The 26,547-nt window shown below is 46.7% G+C and overlaps 2 protein-coding genes across 2 annotated transcripts in view; one reads left to right on the top strand and one right to left on the bottom strand.

Annotated features, from left to right (window-relative positions):
- Positions 1–26,547, top strand: part of LOC139268466 (uncharacterized) — a 161,201-nt gene that overhangs the window by 117,435 nt on the left and 17,219 nt on the right. The gene's annotated exons all lie outside the window — the stretch shown is intronic.
- The window catches only part of frrs1b (ferric-chelate reductase 1b), a 69,379-nt gene that overhangs the window by 2,712 nt on the left and 40,120 nt on the right, over positions 1–26,547 (bottom strand). Inside the window, exons 12-14 of the mRNA XM_070886666.1 lie at positions 20,616–20,702; positions 14,558–14,655; positions 9,625–9,683 (exon numbers count right to left, since the gene is read on the bottom strand). Coding sequence (XP_070742767.1) covers positions 9,625–9,683; positions 14,558–14,655; positions 20,616–20,702 — 244 coding nt within the window. The remainder of the gene's footprint in view (positions 1–9,624; positions 9,684–14,557; positions 14,656–20,615; positions 20,703–26,547) is intronic.

Genomic DNA, 26,547 nt, shown 5'->3' on the forward strand with positions numbered 1-26,547 from the left:
AGTTATATACAGTAGTGTGAGATACATGAATTCAGTATGATTGCTGGTCTCTCGCCTGGGCTGTCTGTTGAGACTGCCCTTTCCTCAGGTTGTTCCCTCTGTGTGGTGTGGTGTGAGTTCCACATTGTAGTCTGCCTCTGGTTCTTCAGGGTTGTTGGTGAATCTACTTTTTACTTGGTCTACACGCCTCCGCCAGGTTTGGCCATTGTCCATTTGTACAACCAGTAGCTGTGTTTCCTTACTTGTCTGTTACTGTCCCTGCAAGCCATTTGGGACACCTGCCATAGTTTAGCACAAACACTTTGTCCCCTATCTCATTCCACCTCCCCTTCGAATTATGGTCATGATACTCAGTTAGCTTCTGGCGCTTTGCCTCAACAATTTCATGCATGTCTGGGAGGATTAACGACAGCCTAGTCTTTCAGGTCCGTTTCATCAATAGTTGCGCGGGGGGAACCCCAGTCAACGAATGCGGATGAGATCTGTATGCCAGCAGCAGTCGCGACAGGCAGCTCTGCAGTGTGGGACCTTGGATTTTTAGCATGCCTTGTTTAACGATTTGCACTGCTCGCTCCGCCTGGCCATTGGAGGCCGGCTTGAACATCTTAACGTGATTTATGCCGTGCTCAACTATAAAATCTTGAAATTCTGTGCTGGTGAAGCACGGCCCATTATCACTGACCAATATGTCAGGAATGCCGTGCGTTGCAAACATGGTTCTAAGGCTCTCCACAGTGGTGGAGGTGGCGCTCAAGTTTAAAATGGTGCACTCGATCCATTTTAAAAATGCATCGACGACTACGAGGAACATTTTGCCCATGAATGGGCCCGAATAGTCTACATGCACCCGCGACCACAGTTTGGTGGACCAGGGCCAGGGGCTTAGGGGGGCCTCCCTGGGGGCATTACTGAGTTGGGCACAAATGGTGCACTGCCGGATGCAGAGCTCCAAGTCCGCGTCAATGCCAGGCCACCAGACATGGGATCTGGCTATGGCCTTCATAAGGACGATCCCCGGGTGGTCGCAGTGGAGCTCCAGGACAAATGCCTCTCTGCCTCGCAAGGGCATAACTACTCGGCTGCCCCACATCAGGCAGTCTGCCTGTAGTGATAGTTCATGCTTGCGCCTATGGAAAGGTTTGATCTCCTCGGGGCAGGCATCCTGAGCCTCTGCCCAGTCACCAGTTAAAACACATCTTTTGACTAAGTATAACGTGGGGTCGCTGGTCGTCCAGGCTCTGATTTGACGAGCCGTCATGGGCGAACCTGTGGATTCAAAGGCATTGATTGCCATGACCATCTCACAGTCCTGTTCGTCGGACCCTTCCATGGTCACCAGGGGTAGCCTGCTAAGCGCGTCAGCACAGTTGTCTGTGCCTGGTCTGTGCCTTATTGTGTAGTCGTAAGACGCCAGCATGAGTGCCCACCGCTGAATGCGCGCCAAGGCATTGGCGTTTATTGCCTTGCACTGGGATAGCAGGGACGTGAGGGGTTTGTGGTCGGTTTCTAATGTGAACTTGGCCCCGAAAAGGTATTGGTGCATCTTTTTGACACCGTACACGCACGCGAGCGCCTACTTTTCAACCATACCGTACCCGCGCTCCGCCCGCGAAAGTGACCTGGAGGCATAAGCAATGGGTTGTAATTTACCCGCATCATTGACATGCTGTAAAATGCACCCGACCCCATATGCTGATGCATCACATGTAAGAACTAGCTTTTTACCTGGGTCAAAAAAGGCTAAAACACTCTTGGAACATAGAAGGTTGCGTGCCTTATTGAAGATGCGTTCTTGGGCGTCCCCCCAAAATTAATCACACCCCTTTCTGAGTAGCACGTGGAGAGGCTCCAGCAGCGTGCTCAAGTTCTGCATAAAGTTCCCAAAGTAATTGAGTAGCCCAAGAAAGGCACGCAGTTCCGAGACATTCCGTGGCCTGGGTGCCAGACAAATTGCTTTGGTTTTGGATTCTGTTGGGCGGATTCCATCAGCGGCAATCCTTCTGCCCAAAAATTCAACCTCGGGCGCGAGAAACAGACACTTGGATTTCTTAACTCTTTGGTCTACCCGATCCAATCCACTTAGTATTTCCTCCAAATTGCGGAGATGGGAGTCGGTGTCCCTGCCCGTGATGAGTATGTCATCTTGAAGCACAACCGTCCCCGGGATGGACTTGAGTAGACTCTCCATGTTGCGTTGGAATATAGCAGCTGCCGACCTGATGCCGAATGGGCATCGATTGTAAATAAAAAGGCCTCGATGTGTATTGATGGTGGTGAGTAGCTTAGACTCTTCGGTCAGTTCTTGCGTCATATACGCAGATGTGAGATCTAGTTTCGAGAAAAGTTTTCCTCCAGCCAACGTGGCAAATAGGTCCTCCGCTCTGGGCAGTGGGTATTGGTCCTGTAGGGAGACTCTGTTTATGGTAGACTTGTAATCCCCACAGATTCGTATGGATCCATCAGGCTTCATGACGGGGACGATGGGACTTGCCCAGTCGCTAAATTCCACGGGTGAGATAATGCCTTCCCGCAGAAGCTGGTCCAGTTCGTGTTCAGTCTTTTCCCTCATCACATCAGGCACAGCTCTAGCCTTGTGATGGACTGGTCTGGCATCCTGTGTGATGTAGATTTTAACTTTAGCCCCTTTGAAGGTGCCCACACCTGGCTGAAAGAGATGTTCAAATCGACTTTGAGCAGAAGGTCCGTTCCTCTGATGACATGGCGTGAACATCATCCCATTTCCAATTTAGTTTTGCCAGCCAGCTTCTCCCCAACAGTGCTGGGAGATCTCCAGGGACAATCCACAGGGGAAGTCTGTTCACCGTCCCTTTGTGTGTGACTGAGAGCATGGCGCTGCCAAGGACTGGGACGATTTCTTTGATATAGGTCCTTACTTTGGCATCGATCCTTGTGAGTTTTGGTCTGTTGCTTTTGTGCGGCCACAGCTGTTCAAATTGTTGGACGCTCATGAGAGATTGACTAGCTCCCATGTCCAGTTCCATGTTGAGAGGCGTCTAAGAACAGTGGACATTGATCGTATTGACCCGCTGTGCCTCGGCGTCCCGGGCACTGTCCCCACCGTCTTCTGGTCCGCTTTCCGACCCTTCCGATTTGTATACCAGCCGAGCTGCTGTTTTTCTGCACATGTGAGCCAGATGCCCTGTATAGTTGCAATTTCTGCAAATAGCATGCTGAATTCGACACCTCCTTGTTGAATGCCTTCCCCCACATCTGCAGCACAGACCGCTTCCATTGTTTCCAAAGGATGAGCTGCGTCTGGCTGATCTCTCTTGAGCTTCTCTCAGTCTATAGTTGATTGCTCACATTATGGGTTGATGAGGTGTGAACGGCCATTCATGTGGCCCTTGATGGCTTCTGGCGCCACTGCCTGCTGTTGAAGGCCTACTCTCCTACCTTTATCTGTGTGTCGGGGTAGCAGCTTGTTTCACGCTGTGAACCCCTTGTTCCGATGTTTCGTTAGTTGTCGTACCCGCAGTATAGATCAACATTGTTTCTTCTTCTCCTGCCAAGAATGTCTGTGCGACCAGTGCTGCTGCCTCTAGGGTCAAGTTCTTGGTCTCTATAAGCTTTCGGAATATGTCTGCGTGGCCTATTCCTTCAATAAAAAAGTCTCTCAGTACTTCTCTCCTTAGTTCTTCGGAGAACTCACATAAACTAGCCAGCCTCCGAAGTTCCGCCACAAAGTTGGGTATGCTCTGGCCCACACAGCGTCTGTAGTTGTAGAACCTGTGTTTGGCCATGTGTAGGCTGCTCGCTGGCTTCAGGTGGTCTCTCACCAGTGTGCTCAACTCCTCAAACGACTTGCTTGCTGGTTTCTCGGGTGCCAGCAGATCCTTCATTAAGGCGTATGTTTTCGAGCCTCAGCTGGTCAAGAGATGGGCTCTTCTATTGTCTGCCGTATCGTCGCCCAACCAGTCTTTGGTTACAAAGCTTTGCTGGAGCCTTTCTATAAAGTCCTCCCAATTGTCTCCAGCATTGTATTTCTCATCTGAGCTGCTAATAGCCATTCTATGGATTCTGTGATCCCGTAACTCGTCACCACTGTAAAGTCCTGACCCTGCAGTACAGACTTACATGAGGCACATGCTGAAATCAAGGTCACTCCGGACCTGCACCTTTATTTCACAGCTCTCGAGTGCCCCACTTGCCTGAGACCTGCCTTTATATACTGTGTGGGACAGGTATGCAGTGTCTCCTGCAAGTGCATCCCTGGTGGTAAAGTATGCTTGTGGTTACAGGTCAAATCTAGTTACAGTCATGTATAGCATGGTAAGATACAGTTAAAAACAGAAGTGTGAGATACATGACAATTTTCACTAGTATTGCATTTGAGGGAGAGCTGAGAACAAGTGTAAGAAGTTTCTGGTAAGGTTGCTGCAAATCCAGCTGGAAGGGAGAGGGCATGGCCTTTTAATGACATGGCATTGGAGACATTGATGGGGGCAGTTGAGAGAAGGAGGGATGTGCTCTTCCCGGCAACTGGAAGGAGGCCATTGCCACAGGTCTTCAGGGCCATATGGAGGGAAGTACCAGAGGAGGTTTCAGCGAGCACTGTAGAGAATCCAACACTCACACAGTGCCAAAAGAAGTTCAATGACCTCAGTCCGGTGGTCAAGGTGAGTACATGCTTCCACACCTCCTACATACCAGCCTCTGGCCCTCTGTCTGTGCACACTGCGCAAACTACCACCTCCCACCACTCCCCTATCCATCCTCTGACCCTCTGTCTGTGCACACTGCACAAACTACCACCCCCCACCAAACACGTGCAGCTACTCAAACTCACATCCTCATCTCACGCCTTGCCTACATTCACTGCTATTCAACGACAGCAGGCATATCTCCCACATATATAGCTGGACTCTTTTGCAGGCCAAGGTGACACATAATCGGAGGAAGCAACAAAGGACTGGCGGAGATGAACCTCGGCTATAGGAGCTGTCCAACCTGGAGGAGTGAGTGCTGCGGTTCATTGACCCGCAGGTGGTGGGCTCCGTGGCCGTCGGTGACGTTGACCCCACTGGGGGCAACAACAGTATCTTTATCCCCTCTCTCTTCCTCATTCCACTTCCCCATCACAGCAGAAGGCTTTATCACTTTCCAGCTTCTGATACTGTCTGCCTTCCTTGTTCCATTCCTGCCTCCCTGCCCTCACCTTTACACAAGTCTTGTGACGTTTATGCTTTCAGATAATTAACAAGTGGATGACCAGACTGTACCCGAGTCCCCATTATGATACTAACGAAGGAGAAGAGGAGGAAGACCCAAACACCGCATCATTGCAGCTCTCACCCACAGGCACCAGCTCAGAGATTGGCACTACGCGGTCCTTAGAGGTTAGATTAGCAGAGGGGTCAGCACTATGTAATGCACCAGGGCCTAGCGGCTGCCGCAAGGTCAAGGGGAAAGGGTAGCTCAGGAGCTAGCTCCACGGAGGGAGAGTTCACGCAGGAGTTCTGCTCCAAAGGACTCAGATGAGGACCTCGATGGAGAGGCATTCACAACAAGGGTAATCGCCATGCACTCTGACATGATGGGTGCAATGGCAAGGGTGCCCGAGAGCCTCTCCACTTTGGTAAGGAGCATGGAGGAGTCCACCTCTAACATTGCACAGAGCTCTGCACACACCATGGAGCCCATCATTTCCAGTCTGCAGACAATGGTGGACTCGCAGAGACACAGTGCGGATCCAGACCTCATGACGCATGTCATGGGCAATGGGGCAGCTTCCATTACAGTACAGGTGGAAGCAATTCAATATCTTAGTGCTGTAATGCAGTCAATGGTTGGTGGCATCGAGCCTCAGACTGCTCTCATGCAATCTCAGCTGGATGCCACTGCTGCCATCACTACTGGGCCCATCACAGCCCACCGGGGATCTCACTGTGTTGCAGCAGGCCCCCAATCTATGCTCCATCAGATTGGTAGGGATGCTTAGGTGCTGCCCCAGGGGAGTGGCACTGGGTCAATGGAGCAGGAACCTGCTGTCCTTTCTCAGGATGGCAGCATTCCTAAGCCCACCACAGCACTCCGCCATTGCATTTGTCATTGCCGGTCATCCAGCCAGCCCAGACTGCCGCCGCCCAGCCTAAGGTGGTGCAATCTACAGCTGGGCCTTCCAGGCCCAGAGCTGGTCGAGGACATCCTGCAAGGCCATCTGTCGTCTTTGACCCAGACATTCAGCAGCCTTCCACCAGCCGTGCTGCAACCACAGGGGACACACTGTGAAGGAGCTCTAGAGTAGGTAAACCGAGTATTAAGAGGGGATATACGGTACTGCACAAGAATGATTCTTAAATATAATTGTTGTTTATGATAGTGTTAAATGGTATGAGATAAACTTCAGTTGGGATGTTGCATATTTGGTGGTCTCTCTCATTTCAGTTTTGAGGCTGTGGTATGGAAGGGGAAATGCTGATGGGGATGTGCAGAGTAATCGGTAAGTGGGCTGGAATTCACTGGAACCGATGTCCGATTAGGCCATTGCAGAATGGCGATTGAGTGGCTGCCTCCTCCGTCGTTGCTGTTGCTTCTCCTGCTCCTCCTCGTCGTCATCCTCCTGCTCCTGCTAGTGGCAATGGCTGAGCCCTCATGATGGCCATGTTGTGCAGCATGCAGCAGACAACGACGAAAAGGGACACCCGCTCAGCCAAATACTGGAGGGCTCCTCCTGAGTGGTTAAGGCTACAAAACCATTGCTTGAGCAATCCAATGGTCTGCTCAATGATATCCCTGGTGGCAGAATGGCTCTCATTATGAGTGCTTGGCAGGAATGTTGGGGTTGCGGAGGGGAATCATGAGCCAGGTGGAGAGCGGATAGCCCTCGTCTCGGGGCAGCCAGGTGCGAGCTTGATGTGGTGGCTGGAAGAGAGTTGGCACACCGGTCTGGTGCAGGTTAAATGCATCGTGGCTGCTGCCAGGATAGCAGGCATTGGCGGTGAGGATTCAGCGTGTGTGGTCGCACACCAACTGCACATTAAGTGAGTGGAAGCCTTTGCGGTTACGGAATACCTCAGGATTGTGATGCGCTGCCCGCAAAGCGACATGGTCAATGCCCTGCACCGTAGGGAAGCCCGCTATCCTGGCAAAGCCACATGCATGCTCCAGCTGCTTCTCTTACATCATGGGGAAGGAAATATATTCCTTTTTCTTCTGTACAGAGCATCTGTGACCACTCGGATGCAGCAACGGATGGCAAACTGGGAGATGTTGCAAATGTTTCCTGTTGCACACTGGAAGGATCCACTGGCGTAGAAATTGAGTGCGATGGTGACCTTGACTGCCACTGAGAGAGCCGCCCTCACGCTGGTCTGAGGCTCGAGTTCTGTTGCAGGAGGTGGCATAGCTCGGTGACCACGTCCTTGCTGAAGCGTAGCCTTCGAACACGCTATGCCTCAGTGAAACTGATGTAGGAGAACTGCTGCCGGAATACCCTAGGAAGGCATGGTCTCCTGTTCACAGCCCTGTTGGTCCTCTTCCCTCTGGCCACATTTTGCTGTCTTTCTCTCTGCCTTAGTTGTTTCTGACCGTGACATCGGAGCAAGAGGTCGAGTGCCAACACAGCCCCCATGAAACAGATATAAATGTTGGACTTTCAAATCTGCCCTCAATGGAAGTCATGAATGTTAACAGCCAGAATACCCTTTCAACTGAAAATCACAGAAATTTGTAAACAGGCTTGTCTGCCTATGTGGAAGTAAGCATCAACCATTATTGGCTGACTAAACAGTTTTCCTGAAGGTGGCGCCTTTAAAAAGCGGCTGAAGCGGTCATTGTCAACGCCAGGCGGGAACACGGGGCAAGAGTGAATTTACCTTCCGGGGCGGTAACGGAGCGTGCGCACGGCGCTGACGTTGTGTTAGCACTGCCGCAAAATCTCCGGCCAGTTTAGTGGGAGGTGCTGTTTTCACTGCGCCCTGGGCGAAACCTGTTAGCGCCCCAGCGCAAACTCCCCCAATATTAGTTGAAAGAATGAAAGACTTTCATTTCATTTATATAGCACAACCACCAGACATCTCAAAGCACTTTACAGCCAAGGAGGTACTTTTGGAGTGTGGTCACTGTTGTAATGTGGGAAACGCAAGCTCCCACAAACAGCAATGTGATAATGACCAGATAATCTGTTTTTGTTATGTTGATTGAAGGATAAATATTGGCCAGGACATAGGGGATAACTCCCCAGCCCTTCTTCGAAATAGTGGCATGGGATCATTTACACCCACCCAAGAGGGCAGAAGGGGCCTCGGTTTAACGTCTCCTCCGAAAGATGGCAACTCTGACAGTGCAGCAGTCAGCACTACACCGGAGTTGGGCTGATGTCTGGTGTTATAGGGTAGACCACGCTACTATGGCACACTGTCACCATTGTTAACACATCTGCAAAATGTCTAATGTTAAAGCAGAAATGTCTGTCACAAAGCATGCATCATATTCATTGTAATTATGTCATGGATAAGTGACGGAATGATGCTTTGTGAAACCATGGCCTTCGAATTTACATTGTCAAATGCTTTATTTGACCATTACCACTTTAAAGGTATATCTGGATAATAGCTTTCAGTACAACTGTGGTTTTCTTCATTCTCCCCTTCGCCCCACATTTTAAAGTTTTTTTTGTTCCTCTTAAGTCCACTTGTACTTTTAGCAATCACAGTGATGGGTGGGAAATCTGCTTCTGATTTGGCAGTTTTATGTTCAATTTTATGTTCTTATATTCTCTGTGAAACATCTATTCCATGCTTCTTCCAGAAGCCCAGTTGGGAACATGGTTTCGCAAATACCCCATGAGATAACCTATTGACATACACGAGGCCCTGCAGCCTTCGCCATGGCAATGCTCAAGTGAGGCGGCGCGGGCACTGCAGTGCCTACTGCTGGCTGGGAGGAGTCATCGTCTCCGTGCAGCCTGCAGCGCCATCCACTGGCTGGGAGGAGTCATTATCTCCTGACATCGTGCACCGCCACCCTCTGGCTGGGAGGAGTCATCGTCCCCAGACAGCCTGCAGCGCCACCCGCTGGCTGGGAGGCGTCATCGTCTCCGTACAGCTGCAGGGAGCAGCGCGTGCTGCTGCAGTAGGGCGGTGGCTGACTGCAGTGCGGGCAGGTACGGCAGGAGGAGGCGAAGGAGCAGCAAGAGCTTGTAGATGTGACCGGGGCCCAGGAGAGGCGTGAGTTTGGGGCTCAGAAGAGGTGAGGGCACAGGGGCAGCACGGGCCAGCCCACACTGTGATATGTGTGCGCACTAGGTCCGTGCAGTAGAGCTAGTCTCCAGTCATCTTGGGTAATCCTTGCCACTGGACCAAGACCTAGCTCTGTCAAGCCCGTGTGGTGGCCGATTCATGCACAGGCATCTTCCACCCTTCAGGATGTAGTTCGGGATCTGGAATATTAGGTCCTTCATTGAAACACCTGTGAACTCATCCCTTTTTCGCTTCGAGGGACTGTCTTTGATGATGACATACCAGTTTGCTAAAGCATCAAGCCACTAGCCCAGTTATATCTATAGTGTGTTTTAACTGATGTATAGGCACCTAAAACTTGTATTACAGTTTACAAACATTTTGTCTTTAACAATTAGATGAAAAACATTTGTTTTAAACTCACCTGCTATTATTCTTGCAGAAGTGCCTGTAGCCCAATGCACCCAGTTAAAAATATACCGTCTGGAGAAGATCAATAATAAAATAAACAGGTTAGGTTGAGGTCCACGCCTATTTTTAAAGTTGTACTTTTCATTTGTCTTTAGTGTATCTTTTAAGATATTTTGGCATTGTTTCAATTTTCTTTCTAATCATCAAAGACTGTCACAGAAAACATTAGGAAAATGTGTCATTAAAATTAATATTGTTCGTGTGATATATTCTTATGACATCACTAAGAAATACACTACACAAGATGGCTCCGATACAGAAAACCTGTCATGTGACTTTGCCACATGACCCTTTTATTATTTATATCAGTAGTTGCATTACCACAGAAGTCCACTAGGTGGAGCAGTAGTCCTCTAGGGGGAGCTCTATTACACTTCTCCCTCCTTATTGAAGAAGTAATCATAACAAAATCATCATTATACATAACTTGCATAGATACACAACAAAAGATATGGACTTCTTTTTCCATATTTACAACTCAAACTTAACCACTGATTTTCTGTTTCAAAGAGGTTACCTTTGCTCTTGAACAGAACTTTCCAAACTTGGTGTCAAACTTTTCTCCAAGGTATGCCCTTGATCTACATTTGGACTCTCAACAACTTCAGACTGTTTGTCTGCCTGACTCGGATCAGACTTCAATTCTGACTTTCTCTTGGACTTATTTTTAGAACATCTGATGAAGGATTTGCTACTGGTACTCTAATTGTAACAAGACTATCTGATTCATCAGAAATAATCGAGTCATTCCAACTTTCAACCCGTTCCACATCTGTAGGTAAACTATGATCAATGTGAATAAACCTAACTGTCCATGATCAAACATCTTGACCAAATATGTGCGAGGACCTCATATCTCCACAACTCTTCCTGGTAACCACTTTAACCATTTATGGTGATGGTTCTTCACTCTCACCTTCTGGTTTAATTTCACACTTCTCGCTCTTATTTTACCTCTATCATGATTCTCTTTCTGTCTTGATTGTGTCAAGTTTGGCTTTAACAACGAGAACCTGGTTTGTGGCTGTTGGTGTTCTATCAATATTTGTATGAGGAGTATTACGATAAGTAATTAGAAAATTTGCCAATTTGCGGTCCAGCGACAACTGCCGTTTCTTTGGATTTGGATCCAACATTTGCTTGATTTTACAATTTGTACTGTGCGCTCTTCTGCATCGTTTGAAGCAGGGTGGTATGGTGGAACTTTGATATGTTTCACGCCATTTCTGCTCACGAACTGTGCAAATTCTTCTGAACAAAATTGTGGCCCATTATCAGACACAATTTCTTCTGGGAGGCCATATCTTTGGATATTGTCTATTGTTTTACTTGTTTTTTCAGTATCGGAAAAACCTCGACCCATTTCGAATGACTATCAATCACAATGAACAATTGTTGTCCTAGCTCAGCAAAATCTATATGTGACCTTTGCCACATCCTGGGAGGTAATTTCCATGGCTATAATGGTACTGATGGTGGTTTCCTCCTTACCGATTGACATGTTGTATGCTGACTAACGATGTACTCTATGGGCTGGTTTTTCCGGTCCTTTGCGCTCTGGGTCTTGCCCCGGAGCGACCTGAAATGGGGCGGCAAGGTCTCCTGCGTCCAGTCGGGAACTTCAGCTCGGGTTTTGCGGCGGCGCTTAGCAGCCCAATCGGGAAGAGCTGTACCGGGTGTGCAACACCTCTCGTAGTGACATCGACGCAAGTTTTGACTCAAACCTGACCCGTACGCCTAGAATCGTGCCTCGCAATGACCGCCTGGGAAACCAGGCGTTGAGGAAGGTAATATGCTGTAAGTGCGAGTGTTTGTTCTTTTAATTTTTTTAGTGATTTGTGTTGTGGTGGTGTAGGCAATGTTTTGGGAATGGTTGTGTGTTTTTTTAAGGTCCCCCCCCCCCTCCCCAAGCACTCACGGAGCACTCACAGCCCGGTACTTTAGCTTGCGAGTTTCCCATTTTTGCCCCTCGAAAATTGTACAACACCTCCCTTTGCACTGCGCACCCTGGCAAAAATTCCTTAATATAGTGCAACCTATTCCCGGCTGGTAACTTCCCCACCCCGCCTCCGTTTTTGCCCCAAAAACAGAAAAGCCTAAAATCCTGCCCTATATCTTTATCTAGACCTGGCCACCATAAATAATTGCGTGCAAAACTCTTGGTCAAACACATTCGCAGGTGCTGGTCATGAAGATCTCCTAACAATTTGGACCTGAACCACTCTTGCACCCCACACGATACAATCTTTATCCACTGATAATTCATTGCTATGAACAAAATATAGATGAATATCTTTCTCTGATACCTGGTTTGTCCATCCATTTCCCTCATAATCATACACCTTTGACATAACAGGGTCACGTTTTGTTACTCCACCAATCTCTTCATCTGTGACTGGCAGTTCATCAATGTATGAAAAAATAGAACACTTCTACCTTAGAGACAATGTTCTCAGTTTCTAGTCTTTTGAGATCTTGCTCAACTTTCTCTTTGAATGTGTATGTTATGGGACGGGGCTTGCAGTAAACTGGTCTTGCGTCCTTCTGCACTCTGACACTCATCTTGAAACCTTGAATCAGACTGCCTGTTTCACGGAACACCTTCAGATACTGCTTGATGACATCATTTTTTGATGCAATTAATGTTTCCACATGAAAAATCTCACTCCAATCCAGCCTCAGTTATCCCAACTAGTTTCTACCTATCAAAGCAGGCTTGTCTCCTGCCACTACTGTGAGAGGCAAGCTCGGAAACTGATCCTTGTATTTCACCAGTATGGTGATATGTCCTACAACAGGAATTTGCTCCCCTAAATAACCTCGCAGCTCTATCTTCAATTTCTCCAGTGGAAAATCACGCAATCGGAAAATCAACTTGTCGAGATATAGCGATTCCGGTACTACGCTCACGAATGCACCAGTGTCGATTTCCATGGGTATCCTGGTTCTTGCAACATCTACTTGGATGATGATACATCATGATTCAATGTGATACCTTTGTGCTCCTGATGACGTGTATCTCCAGAATCTCCTCGTCCTGTTGCTTCACTTAAAAGGATAATATGCAGGTACAGCAAGTGATCAGGAAGGCCAATGGTATCTTGGCCTTTATTGCAAAGGGGATGGAATATAAAAGCAGGGAAGTCTAGCTATACAAGGTATTGGTGAGGCCACACCAGGAGTACTGCGTGCAGTTTTGGTTTCCATATTTACGAAAGGATATACTTGCTTTGAAGGCAGTTCAGAGAAGGTTCACTAGGTTGATTCCGGGGATGAGGAGGTTGCCTTATGAGGAAAGGTTGAGTAGGTTGGGCCTCTACTCATTGGAATTCAGAAGAATGAAAGATGATCTTATCGAAATGTGTAAGATTATGAGGGGGCTTGACAAGGTGGATGCAAAGAGGATGTTTCCACTGATGGGGGAAGACTAGAACTAGAGGGAATTATCTTAGAATAAGGGGCCGCCCATTTAAAACAGAGATGAGGAGAAATTTCTTCTCTCAGAGGGTTATAAATCTGTGGAATTTGCTGCCTCAGAGAGCTGTGGAAGCTGGCAGATTGAATAACTTTAAGACAGAAGTAAACAGTTTCTTAAATGATAAGGGGATAAGGGGTTATTGGAAGCAGGCGGGGAAGTGAAGCTGAGTCCATGATCAGATCAGCCATGATCTTATTGAATGGCAGAGCAGGCCCAAGGGGCTGTATGGCCTACTCCTGTTCCTATTACTTATGTTCTTATGTTCTTAAATGCTAAGTGGTGTCTGGCGATTTCCACTTCTAGCATTGAAAGTTGGTTTACTCTTCAGTCGGCATGTCTTTGGAAGATGTCCAGTTTTCTTGCAGAAGAAACACTCTGCTTTTACATATGGACAGCTTTGAGCAATGTGTTGCCCCAGGCACCAATAGCATGACTTCAATGCTCTGTCACATTGGTCAGTTGCTGAGGCCTTGGGGCCCAACTGTCTTTTACTTTTAACCTGCAGGCGATTTACCTCAGTTGTCTGACGACTGGAAATGTCACGAAATTCTCGGGAGTATTGGTCAGCCGTACATTCAACAAGCTAAATCAAAAGTCAAGTTAGGGGTTGTCAACAATTTTCTTCTGATTTCTTCATTTTTCATCCCACAAACAAAGCGGTCACATAATGCTCGGTCCTGAACATTTCTGAAATGACAGTGAATGGATAGCTTTTTTAAAGCTACAATGTACTCACTGATACTCTCGTCAGTTAATTGATCTTGTGTTCGAAAACGATAATTTTCAGCAATTTCCAAGGACTCAGGACTGTAGTGCTGTTCTAACTTTCTCCGTCGGTGGCGTGCCCTTCGGCTTGACGGGAATAAGCATATTTTTCAGGATTTCATAAACCTCAGGGCCTGCTTCAGTCAAGAAAATAGCCCATTTTCTTTGTAACACCACCTGGTTATGGTTTTCATTGTCAGGGACTTGGACAATACTATTGCGGTGAAAACATTTTCTAGCCACTCCACATATGCTCCGAAAGTTTCTCGGTTGTGATGGAACTGACCCAAGCGCCCTATTATTCCCATAGGCGTGGTCATCTGGACTCTGACAGTTCAGTGTGTTTGTAATTTACCTTGGATTTTTAGCTGTTCTGCCAAACAAAGAAGCTCTCAATGTCTCTGTCGGTTGGCTGGATTATCCACCAACAAAAATTTCAGCTAGGGAATCCAGAAATCCTATCCTCATTCACCAATGTGATGTATTCTTACGACATCACAAAGAAACACACTCCCCAAGATGGCTCCAATACGGAAAACCTGTCATCATGTGGACTTTGCCACATGGCCCTGTTATTATTTACATCAGTAGTTACATTACCACAGTAGTCCACTAGCGGGAGCTCTATTACAGTTAGACATACCTGGGTGCTTGTGGATCAGGTCTGAAGATGGCCATAATCGGCTGAAGAATTACAAGTGTAAGAATCATACAGCCAAAATATGGATGGGCACCTGCATACTGATGAGAGTATAGAGGTTAATGTACCAACAATGCATCCTACATACCTTACTCATTTCTACAGAACTCCCTTCTGAATTTAATTCGAGTAAGAAGCAGAGGACTTCGTTTGATCACTTAGATGGGAATTTCAAATCACAATGTATAGGTATATTAGCAAATGTAAAAGAGCTCCCACGCACTGAATTATTACATGAGGACACGTTGGTGCCGAAATTCAGTAGCGCAAGAAAACTGGTGCACCTATGATTTTTTATGTTCTTACCGCAGGGATCCATGATGCAGTCGGATGATTGATTTTCAGGACTTTGACATTTTTTCAAAGTCCCAAAGGAAATCGATCATAGTGGGGGCGGGACATAGACAGGAAGAACAGGCTGAGGGGTTGAATTTGGGTCGGGACCGGGACTCCCCTGCTGTCAATCAGCGATGGAGTGGTGGTGATGTCACTGCGTGTGTACGTCACCACGCTCTCTCCCCTCCGTTAAATGGGAGAGAATCTTTCACTTTTTATCTTCAGCCACTTGTCCACCAGGGAGGGTTTCAGCCGGGCCAGCGGCCTGGTACCCAAGAGGGGGTGCCAGGCTGCCCGCTGGCGGCCCGTCCAAACCTGATGGGCACTATCTTGCCGGCCGATCGGGAAGTCGGCCGACTAAAATTATTACATGGCGGCCACGGCAGTGGGCCCTCCCCTAGAAGGGCCGCCGCGCTGCCGGACCGCACTCACTGGGGAAAGTTGCCGGGGGCACCACGCAGCGAGGGATCGATATTTTGACCTAAATTTCGGTCGGTGGATTTTTAAGGTGAGGGAAAGCGGCGGTGCGCATTCTGATGGCACGCTTGCGGCGGTCTTCAGGATCGGGCGGTGTCGGGTCCAGGCCGAAAAATCCCCGACCTGAATTTGGGTCGGGTCAGCCAGTTGAAAAAGCGGCGGCCATGGGATTCCAACGCATGGCCGCCGCAAACAGGCAGTAACGGGTCTTTCTGAGACCCTGAATTTCGGCCCCGTTATCTTTACAATTGGATGACAGTAATGTTTAAACCACTGATTTCTTCAGCAATATAAAGTGCTTTTATATTGCATGTTCTATGTTAAGTGGTGTAAGTTTTCTAACTTGAAGTATTCTTGCCAGATAGTTAGGATTTTGAGAATGAAGAGTTAGGCAGACTGGCAGGAATGTTTATTTTAAATTTTATTTAAAAAATACTGGAGTGTGTCATACAATAATAGACCGAGAATGTGTCAATATAAGTAGAAAAGATTATACGTGAGGACAAGCAGGCAGATTGAATGAGATCAGTGGTTGAGTACTCTCATCAAGCTGCCTGTCTTCAGTTACATTCTACCCGGCAAACTTGAGTTCATTACCACAGATCTCTCTCCACAGATGCTGCCTGACCTACTAAGTGTTTCCAGCATTTTATTTTTTTATTTGAGTTGATTACTGCTCTTTGGTGAATCATGAGAAGTCCCAGGACTTGTTTGCCCAGTTTTACATTTGGATCAGAGGTTAGTGGGGGTCCGAAACTCACTGCCTGAAAGGGTAGTATAGGCAGAAACTCTCTCCACATTTAAAAAGTACTTGGATATGCACTTGAAGTGTTATAACCTATAGCACTACGGACCAAGAGCTGGATAGTGGGATTAGGTTGGATAACTCTTTGTCAGCCAGCATGGACACAATGGGCCGAAATGGCCTCCTTCTGTGCTGTAAATTTCTACGATTCTATGATGGGGAACTTTACAAACTACAATTAAAAGTGTTCAATGTGCAAACCTTTACCCTGCAGCCCATTGTTCCGTTTTCTCATAACTCATACTGGGTACAGTTCCAGGGTGGTGCTGACTCTCTGTATCTCAGTCAAATCACCATTCTGCATGGCTGAGCCTGGACAGCACCTATCAACAAGTTACTTCAGCATGGACCCACTCTGTCTCGCACACACACAAACATTCCAGTAGGGGTCACTGCATACCACTCAGGAGTGGGAACCCGATTTCAATGGTTCCCAAACTTTTTTGGTTGAAGGAGCCCTTTTCAAATGGATTAGTAATCACAGACCCCCACATCTAAATTATATAATAATATATAATACTCATAATATAAAAGTGACGCATGTAAAGAGTGTTTTAATAACACTTTTAAGAAAACAGGCTTTTCCTTACAGCTAGCTATCATTGAGATGGGTGTGCCTGCTTCTCACGCCCATCTGCGTACTTGGCAGCAACAGATGGCCACTATTAGCCATTTAGCGCTGGACAATTTTTAAAGCTGTCAGCAGGCTGGCCAAGGTGAGTGAGGACACGAGCACCCGTACACCTGCTGGGATGCTGCTGGAAGGATTACTTGCCGCCGCACTGTCTCACTGGCATGTTCTGTAAATGCTGCACTGCGGGGTTGTACGTGTTTGCATGAACACGTTCAGGCACCTGTTTGAAGGGCCCCACTGGCGCTCTGATCACGCCTCGGGAGGATGGCACAGGGTCGCGACGCCAAGGAGAGGAATCTGCTCGACCAGCAGGGAGCACTCGTTGCAAAGTGAGTGAGGGCCATGGGCCTCTGTGAGGACGTGGGCCCAGCCATTGAGAGTAATTCGCAAGAACTGAATCAGTATCGGTTTTATAAAGAGGAGCAGGCTTGAAATTACCTCTGGTCGCGGACCCCCTGGAACGTCTCCAAGGATCCCAGTTTGACAACCACTGTCCAAGTTGACTTTTCCTCTCTCGAGCACAGGGACATGGAGGCCAAATGTTTGGCCTCCAACTGCTGTCCTGGTTGAAATTGACACCAACAAGAGGGATCTTGTTGGTTGGCATGGTTCAGTCCCACATTAAATGATAAAATTACCCAGGAAGATTATTCAATCAATGCAGAATTAAATACAGAAGTGCCATAAGCACTTAACAAAAATTCACCCTTAAAAAATGTGCTGCTCGCTATGTGAAGGCTGTCACTGTGTTGACTACATTTAATGCAATGAGAGGGATGAGTGGGAAAATTTGCATGGATCAAGATTTTTTAATTAAGACTAATGTATATCTCATAAAAGTGAGTTGGAGCATATGCTATTTTATCATAACAGGTGCTTTTACCATATTATGTATAATATAATCCACAATGGCCTAAAAAACAAGTCGCGTAATGTCCTTTTTTCAGGTGCTACACAACCCCTTGTCCCTAAAATGGCAGGCAGGAAGTACACACACACTTCTAATCAAAGTGCACCGCCTGCCATATTGGGCAAGGACAAACAAGAAGTGTCCTTTACCCACACCTAAAGCAGGTTTTAGGCCCTTTACATATGCATATAAGGGGCCTGTCCCCACTACAACGTTGATTCTCCCTGAGGCAGAAAGTGCTGTATGCACTCAGGGAAGCCAACCCTAAAGATCGCCTGCAAAATAAAGTAATTACTTATCTGTAAAGCACCATCCTGATCATTGCCACTCGTGGCCCCGAGATCCTGGATCTCAAGGTCCTGGCACTGATCGCCCCTCCCCCCCACCCAGCCCCGAGATCTCCAATCTCTTTCCTGCTCTTCCCCACCAGATCTTTGACCTATGACCTGCATGCTCTGGTCCTCGACCACTGAGCACTTTTCCCCCAGGCTTCAGACCCTGACCTCCCTCCCGCTCCTGCGACACCGCCCCCCGCCCCCCCTTTAGAAATTCCTGATCAGTCTAGGACAGGATTATGCTCGTCTGTGATTTTTCAGCAGTTGAATAGACTGTCAACAATCACTGTCACCAATAATATCTTCTTTAGAGAGGCAGCAGATGACACCAATGGAAACATACCATGGCAAGAAGTCAGTGCTTCTAGAGAAAGGAGGAGTGGGGACCACTTTAAAAAAAAAGGCCTAGCTATTAAAAAGAACTTCAAATGAAAACTACAGCTCAATGTGAAGTGGAAACTCTGAAGCAAACAATATAGCAGTGAAAGGGTGGACTTATTTCAGTTAAAGATAGATTGTAGGAAGAAACCATGTCATTCCCTCCCTAAACCTCTCCGCCTCTCCTCTTTTAAAACGCTCCTTAAAACTCTACCTCATTGACTAAGCTTTTGGTCAACTGTCTGAATATCTTCTTATGTGGCTCGGTGTCAAATTTGATAGATAGCAGTCCTGCGAAGAGCATTGGGACGTTTTACTATAAATCCAAATTATTGTTGTCGAGCAGGCAAAGTGTAGATTCTGACTCTGAGAAAATACTCCATATCAAGGATATGAGTCTGGAAAGAGCAATGTGCTCATGGTCTTGGCTTGCCAGCAAAGTTAAAGCCCATGGAATAAAAGGGACAGTGGCAGCATAAATACGAAATTGGCTAAGTGACAGGAACCAGAGAGTTGTGGTGAACAGTTGTTTATCGGACTGGAAGAAGGTATACAGTGGTGGTCATCGGGGGTCAGTACTAGGACCGCTGCTTTTCTTGACATATATTAATGACTTGGACTTGGGTGCACAGGACACAATTTCAAAATTTGCAGATGACACAAAACTCGGAAGTATAGTGAACAGTGAGGAGGATAGTGATAGACTTCAATCGGACACAGTCAGGCTGGTGGAATGGGCGGACACGTGGCAGATGAAATTTAATGTAGAAAAGTGCGAAGTGATACATTGTGGTAGAAAGAATGAGGAGAGGCAATATAACTAAAGGGTACAATTATAGAGGGGGTGCATGAACAGAGAGGGGTATATGTGCACAAATTGTTGAAGGTGGCAGGGCAGTTTGAGAAAGTGGGTAAAAAAGCAAATGGGATCGTGGTAGGGTTGTCAACTCTGGTTGGACCTATTCCTGGAGGTGTCATCAACTCCAACTGCCTCGCCCCGACGCTCTTGCCATTGATCGCCCAACACGCCCATCCTCGCGGCGCACCGCCTACCCACGGCCAATCGGAAAGCAAACAGACTCTTCATTACCCGATTGGTTGATTCTTTATTGTCAGCCCTTTCTCCCATGTCTGATATGTATTTAACAAATAAACAAAAGTGCTGCAAGAAAATTAAAAGAAAAAGACGATTTTTTTTTTAATGCCACTATGATTTTTCTCCACAGTGTTGCTGGCAGCAGTGTCCTGGAGATTAACCTTTAATTCCTGGAGAATCTAGGGCAATCCTGGGGTGTAGGCAACCTTAGATCCTGGACTTCATAAATAGAGGCATATGTAGAAGCAAGGAAGTTATGATGAACCTTTATAAAACACTGGTTTGGCCTCAATGGAGTATTGTGTCCAATTCTGGGCACCGCACGTTGGGAAGGATGTGAAGGCCTTAGAGAGGGTGCAGAAAAGATTTACAAGAATGGTTCCAGGGATGAGGGGATAGACTGGAGATGCTGGTGTTGTTCTCCTTAGAGCAGAGTTGTTGAGAGTAGATTTGATAAGAGATCTTTAAAATTATGAGGGAGCTAGACAGAGTAGATAGAGAGAAACTGTTCCCATTGGCGGAAGGGTCGGGAACCAGAGGACACGGATTGGTAGAAGAACCAAAGGTGATAAGAGGAAAAACGCTTTTATGCTGTGAGTGGTTAGGATCTGGAATTCACTGCCTGAAAGGGTGGTGGAGGCAGATTCACTTATGGCTTTCAAAAGGGAGTTGGATAAGTATCTGAAGGAAAAATATTTACCGGACTACGGGGTAAGGGCGGGGGAGTGGAACCAGCTGAAATGCTTTTGCAGAGAGCCAGCATGGGTCGAATAGCCTCCTTCTGTGCTGTACATTCTATGATTCTATGACATGGCATTACACCCAGTATACAGTTTAATTCTAGCTGACTAAATCAGATTGTCCGAGGCATCGTGCTTATTTTGTTTATTAAAGTCTTACTTTCCGATTTGTAAAGCTGACATGCAATTTTTCATCTTTATCTCAGTTCCAGTTGTAACTTTTGTAGTTCTTCTTTTAAACTGATATATTTTCCATTCCTCACTGCACAAAGCAACAAACAATAACTTACGTGGCTCCAGCCTCCCCTGTAAAGAAAAGGAAGAAAGAAGGCAAGGCACGTCAGCAACACCGTGGTTACCATCAGAATCCAGTGTACCTAAAACAAGAGACAAATGACAACATTTAAATGTTGTAATGAGCCACTTGTATTTCACCAACTGTGACTCAAGATTAACTGCTTCAATGTCTGACTGCACAGCCGTGTGTCCAGAACTAGTATTGGTAACAGCAACCATAGACCATTTACTGAAATGTTAACCTCCAAACAGTCATAACATCTTACTATGCTATATATAGCTCTGTTTCCATCCTACGACATAATTCGATGTTAAAATTGAATGCTGAATTTACTAATGAAGTCCCAAAGCAGCAAACCTCTCATTCTGATCAATGCACATCTTTTTTATAGAGACACCGAAGCTGACAAAGCAAGGGCGAGAAGAGTATGAATCAAGTGCATCGAAAAGCAGTGGTTAGATGATGCCTGCCTTGCAGGAAGAAGGAAAGTTTGAGGGGAGCAACAAAGGACGAGAAGGGCTGTTCACCCACATCAGAGGGTCCTTCACTCTGCTGCTTTATATTTTTGAAAATTGTAAAACTGTAATCTTAGGGCAGGATTATTTTACTACTTTATCAAGGACAGGAAGTGGTTGACAGGAAGTGCAACAACACACCAGTGGCAGTTTGAATCGGCGGTCATATCGGCAATTTGAATCCCGAGCTCAATAATGCAGATGTTGGGAGTTTCTCACGGGTTTGACATTGTGCATCGAACAGTAGAACTCTGACTGCCCGAATCCAGGTGTAGGTCCAGCTGTCAGGTGCCATCGGGAGTACGAGGGCAATGTACAGTTTGTTTTCCCTCATAAACTCTAGTTGTTTGGCCCCAAAATGAAACCACCTGCTATTTCTGAAAATGAAAACAGATTTCCAAGCTAGTTTAGCTCATGCCCATCTCCATGACATGCAGACAACCTCGGACTTAGAACAGGTTTTTCTTATAAAAAAACAAGAGCCGAGTGACAATATAGCTCTGCTCTCTCCAACCTGTGCATCAAACACATGCCACTCTCTAGTGCAGCATAAGTTCACTTCTAGAAGCACTGTTAGTCATCCTTAGCCCTCACAACAGACAGGCAAAGGATAAAGTAACTTCAGTCGTGTTTATATCAACACAAGGAGCAAATTCAAATCAATGGCTAAGTGCAGAGTTTTACAAATTAAATTAGGCCCATCTCCATCATTATAAATCCAGAGTGAGTTGCAAACTCAAATCAATGGCCGTGCAGAGTTTTGCAAATTAAATTAGACCCATCTCCATCATTATAAATCCAGAGTGAGTTGCTCTGACATCATTAATAAATAATGTGCCCGAATCTTGCTGGAAAAATAATGGTGTGTTAACGCATCGGTCAGCGAGTTCACGGGATGGAGAGATACGCTGTGAGTTGCAAATCTTCAGAACTTGCTGGCCGATTTACGTCACTCCACTCTTTGCTTTGTGCAAGCGGCATCTCACATTTAGCCTCCCCGTTATTTTTAAGAACTTGTTGGATTTGCACATTAATTGCCCATTAAACTCGCTGCAGAAAGTTAGGGCTGGAACTTAACAGAGTAAGTACCTTTTTAACAATGTGATCATTGTTAATGCAATGCCTCTCTGGCCCAGAAGGGGAACAATTTAAACTGTTCAATCTCACTCCTGCAAGTAGGAAATTATTGCTGGAGATTTTTAAAAGGTCAGATTATTTTTTTAAATCTTATTTTTCCTTTCTGTCTCTTTTTACTCTCCTAATACAATATTTCTTTCCCTCTCTTCGGCCCCAAGTTTCCACATGATTTGCTCCTGATTTTTAGGAGCAACTGGTGTAGAACAGAGTATCTTAGAAATCGGAATTCTCGTCATTTAGTTTGCTCCAGTTCCAGTCAGTTAGAACAGTTTCACTTTGGAACAGAATTTTTTTTTCAAAGGGGTCAGTGAAAACTTACTCCAAACTAACTTAGAATGGAGTAAGTGAAGATTTTTGTACGCTCGAAAAAACCTTGTCTACACTTTAGAAAATCAGGGATAGGTTACAAATCAGGCGTAGGGAATGGGGGGGGGGGGGTTGGGGTTTAAAGGGAAGTTTACAAACATTAAACACTTCAGTTTTACAAATAAAGAGCCATCATCAATAATAAATGATAAATACATCAATAAATCAACCAATAAATCAATCAAAAAAAATTAATAAGAAATAATTTTTTTTTTTAAAAGTCAATAAATAAAACATTTTCTACTTACCGACTGCAGCACCGGGAGCCCTCCAACAGCGTGCTGGGATGCTCCCGCCAGTGTGTCTCTGTCAGTGTCTCTATCTCTCTGTCTGTGTATGTCTCTCATTCTCTGTCTGTCAGTGTCTGTGTTTCTGACAGCAAGAGGAGGGGCGTAGAGGGAGAGAGGGGGAGCACAGAGGGAGGGAAGGGGGAGGGATGGGGGAGAAGGGGAGGGATGGGGGAGAAGGGGAGAAGGGGGAGGGGGGAGAAGGGGGAGGGGGGAGAAAGGAGATGGGGGGAAAAGGGGAGGGGGAAGAAGGAGATGGGGGGAAGGAGATGGGGGGGAAGGAGATGGGGGGGGAAGGAGATTGGGGGGGGGAGGCTGAACAGGCCGGGCCCGAGACTTCGGGCAGGGCCCGTCCCCAGCACCAGATTTACAGGTAGGTGGCGTTGGGTCGGGTCGGGGGGAGCGCGGGTCGGGGGGGTGGTGGGAGGGAGGTCGGTTCGGTTTGGGTCGGGGGAGGGAGGTCAGGTCGGATCCAGTCCGGGGGCGGGGGGAGGGGGGGGGGGAAGCGGGACTCAAGTCGGTGTCGGGTCCGGTCCGGAGGCAGGAAGCGGGAGTCAAGTCGGGTCGGGAGGAAGCAGGAGCTGGGCGTGGAAGGAGCCTTATTCACAGAGCCCCAGTGAGGCCATTCGGCCAGGGCTAGTGGCTGCGTGCTTCGGGCCCCTCCGCACAGTTTCGGGCGCCTGGAGCTACTGCACTTGCGTGCCCACTGTAGCGCGGATGTGCAGAGATCCCGGCACTGTTTTCAGCGCAGGGACCTAGCTGCGCCCCCTACAGCTCCTGCTGCGCTGCGCCGAGGGCCAGAGGATCTGCAGGGAGGTGGAGAATCTGGAGGGTTTTTTTAGGTGCACTTTGTGGTGCGAAAAACGGGTGTCCAGGTCGGGACTGCGCCGTTCTAGGCGCGGCTCGAAACTTGGGCCCTAGATTTATTTTTCTGTACCCGATTTGATTCCTTCTCTGTCGTTCGTCAGTGTCTTCCTCAGTCCTTAAATCTCTTTGCTTAAGGAAATATATTGTTGGTCCCACTGTTCACTGAGGTCCCAGATACACTGTTGTCCTTTCCATGTCATTATCAGCTCGCACTTTCATAGAAACAGAGAAACATAGAAAATAGGTGCAGGCTTCGAGCCTGCATCACCATTTAATAAGATCATGGCTGATCATTCACCTCAGTACCCCTTTCCTGCTTTCTCTCCGTACCCCTTGATCCCTTTAGCCATAAGGGTCATATCCATCTCCCTTTTGAATATATCCAGTGAACTGGCATCAACAATTCTCTGCGGTAGGGAATTCCACAGATTAACAACTCTCTGAGTGAAGAAGTTTCTTCTCATCTCAGTACTAAATGGCTTATCCCTTATCCTTAGACTATGTCCTCTGGTTCTGGACTTCCCCAACATCGGGAACATTCTACCCGCATCTAACATGTGCAGTCCCGTCAGAATTTTATATGTTTCTATGAGATCCCATCTCATCCTTCTAAACTCCAGTGAATACAGGCCCAGTCAATCCAGTCGCTCCTCATATGTCAGTCCTGCCATCCCAGGAATCAGTCTGATGAACCTTCGCTGCACTCCCTCAATAGCAAGAACGTCCTTCCTCAGGTTAGGAGACCAAAACTGAACACAATATTCCAGGTGAGGCCTCATTAAGGCCCTGTACAACTGCAGTAAGACCTCCCTGCTCCTGTACTCAAATCCCCTAGCTATGAAGGCCAACATACCATTTGCCTTCTTCACCGCCTGCTGTACCTGCATGCCAACTTTCAATGACTGATGTACCATGACACCCAGATCTCGTTGCACCTCCCCTTTTCCAAATCTGCCGCCATTCAGATAATATTCTGACTTCGTGTTTTTGCCACCAAAGTGGATAACCTCACATTTATCCACATTATACTGCATCTGCCATGCGTTTGCCCACTCACCTAACCTGTCCAAGTCATCCTGCAGCCTCTTAACATCCTCCTCACAGCTCACACCGCATACCTAGCTAAGTGTCATCTGCAAACTTTATTACACTCAATTCCTTCATCTAAATCATTTATGTATATTGTAAATAGCTGGGGTTCCAGCACTGAGCCCTGCGGCACTCCATTAGTCACTGCCTGCCATTCTGAAAAGGACCCATTTATCCCGACGCTCTGCTTCCTGTCTGCCAACCAGTTCTCTACCCACGTCAGTACATTATCCCCAATACCTTGTGCTTTAATTTTACATACCAATCTCTTGTGTGGGACCTTGTCAAAAGCCTTTTGAAAGTCCAAATACACCACATCCACTGGTTCTCTCTTGTCCACTCTACCAGTTACATCCTCAAAAAATGCTAGAAGATTTGTCAAACATGATTTCCCTTTCATAAATCCATGCTGACTTGGACTGATCCTGTCACTGGTTTTCAAATGCGCTGCTATTTCATCTTCAATAATTGATTCCAGCATTTTCCCACTACTGATGTCAGGCTAACCGATCTATGATTACCTGTTTTCTGTCTTCCTCCTTTCTTAAAAAGTGATGTTACTACACTAGCTACACTCCAGTCCATAGGAACTGATCCAGAGTTGATAGACTGTTGGAAAATGATCACCAATCCACTATTTCTAGGGCCACTTCCTTATGTACTCTGGGATGCAGACTATCAGGCCCCAGGGATTTATCGGCCTTCAGTCCCATCAATTTCCCTAACACAATTTCCCGCCGAATAAGGATTTCCTTCAGTTCCTCCTTCTCATTAGACCCTCGGTCCCCTAGTATTTCCGGAAGCTTATTTGTGTTTTCCTTCGTGAAGACAGAACCAAAGTATTTGTTTAACTGGTCCGCCATTTCTTTGTTCCCCATTTTAAATTCACCTAAATCTGACTGCAAGGGACCTATGTTTGTCTTCACTAATCTTTTTCTCTTCACATATCTATAGAAGCTTTTGAGTTAGTTTTCATGTTCCCAGCAAGCTTCCTCTCATACTCTATATTCCCCCTCCTAATTAAACCCTTTGTCCTCCTCTGCTGAATTATAACATTCTCCCAGTTCTCAGGTTTGCTGCTTTTTCTGGTCAATTTATATGCCTCTTCCTTGGATTTAACACTATCCTTAATTTTCCTTGTTAGCCACGGTTGAGCCACCTTCCCCATTTTATTTTTACTCCAGACAGGGATGTACAATTGTTGAAGTTCATCCATGTGATCTTTAAATGTTTGCCTATCCACCGTCAACCCTTTAAGTATCACTCGCCAGTCTATTCTAGCCAATTCATGCCTCATACCATCAAATTTATCTTTCCTTACATTCAAGAGCCTAGTCTCTGAATTAACTGTGTCACTCTCCATCTTAATAAAGAATTCTACCATATTATGGTCACCCTTCCCCAAGGTGCCTCGCACAACAAGATTGCTAATTAATCCTTTCTCATTACACATCACCCAGTCTAGGATGGCCAGCGCTCTAGTTGGTTCCTCGACATATTGGTCTAGAAAACCATCCCTAATACACTCCAGGAAATCCTCCTCCACCACATTGCTATCAGTTTGGTTAGCCCAATCAATATGTAGATTAAAGTCGCCCATGATAACTGCTGTACCTTTATTGCATGCATCCCTAATTTCTTGTTTGATGCTGTCCCCAACCTC

Source organism: Pristiophorus japonicus, chromosome 8, assembly GCF_044704955.1.
Source record: "Pristiophorus japonicus isolate sPriJap1 chromosome 8, sPriJap1.hap1, whole genome shotgun sequence".
In the NCBI taxonomy this organism is placed as follows: Eukaryota; Metazoa; Chordata; class Chondrichthyes; family Pristiophoridae; genus Pristiophorus; species Pristiophorus japonicus.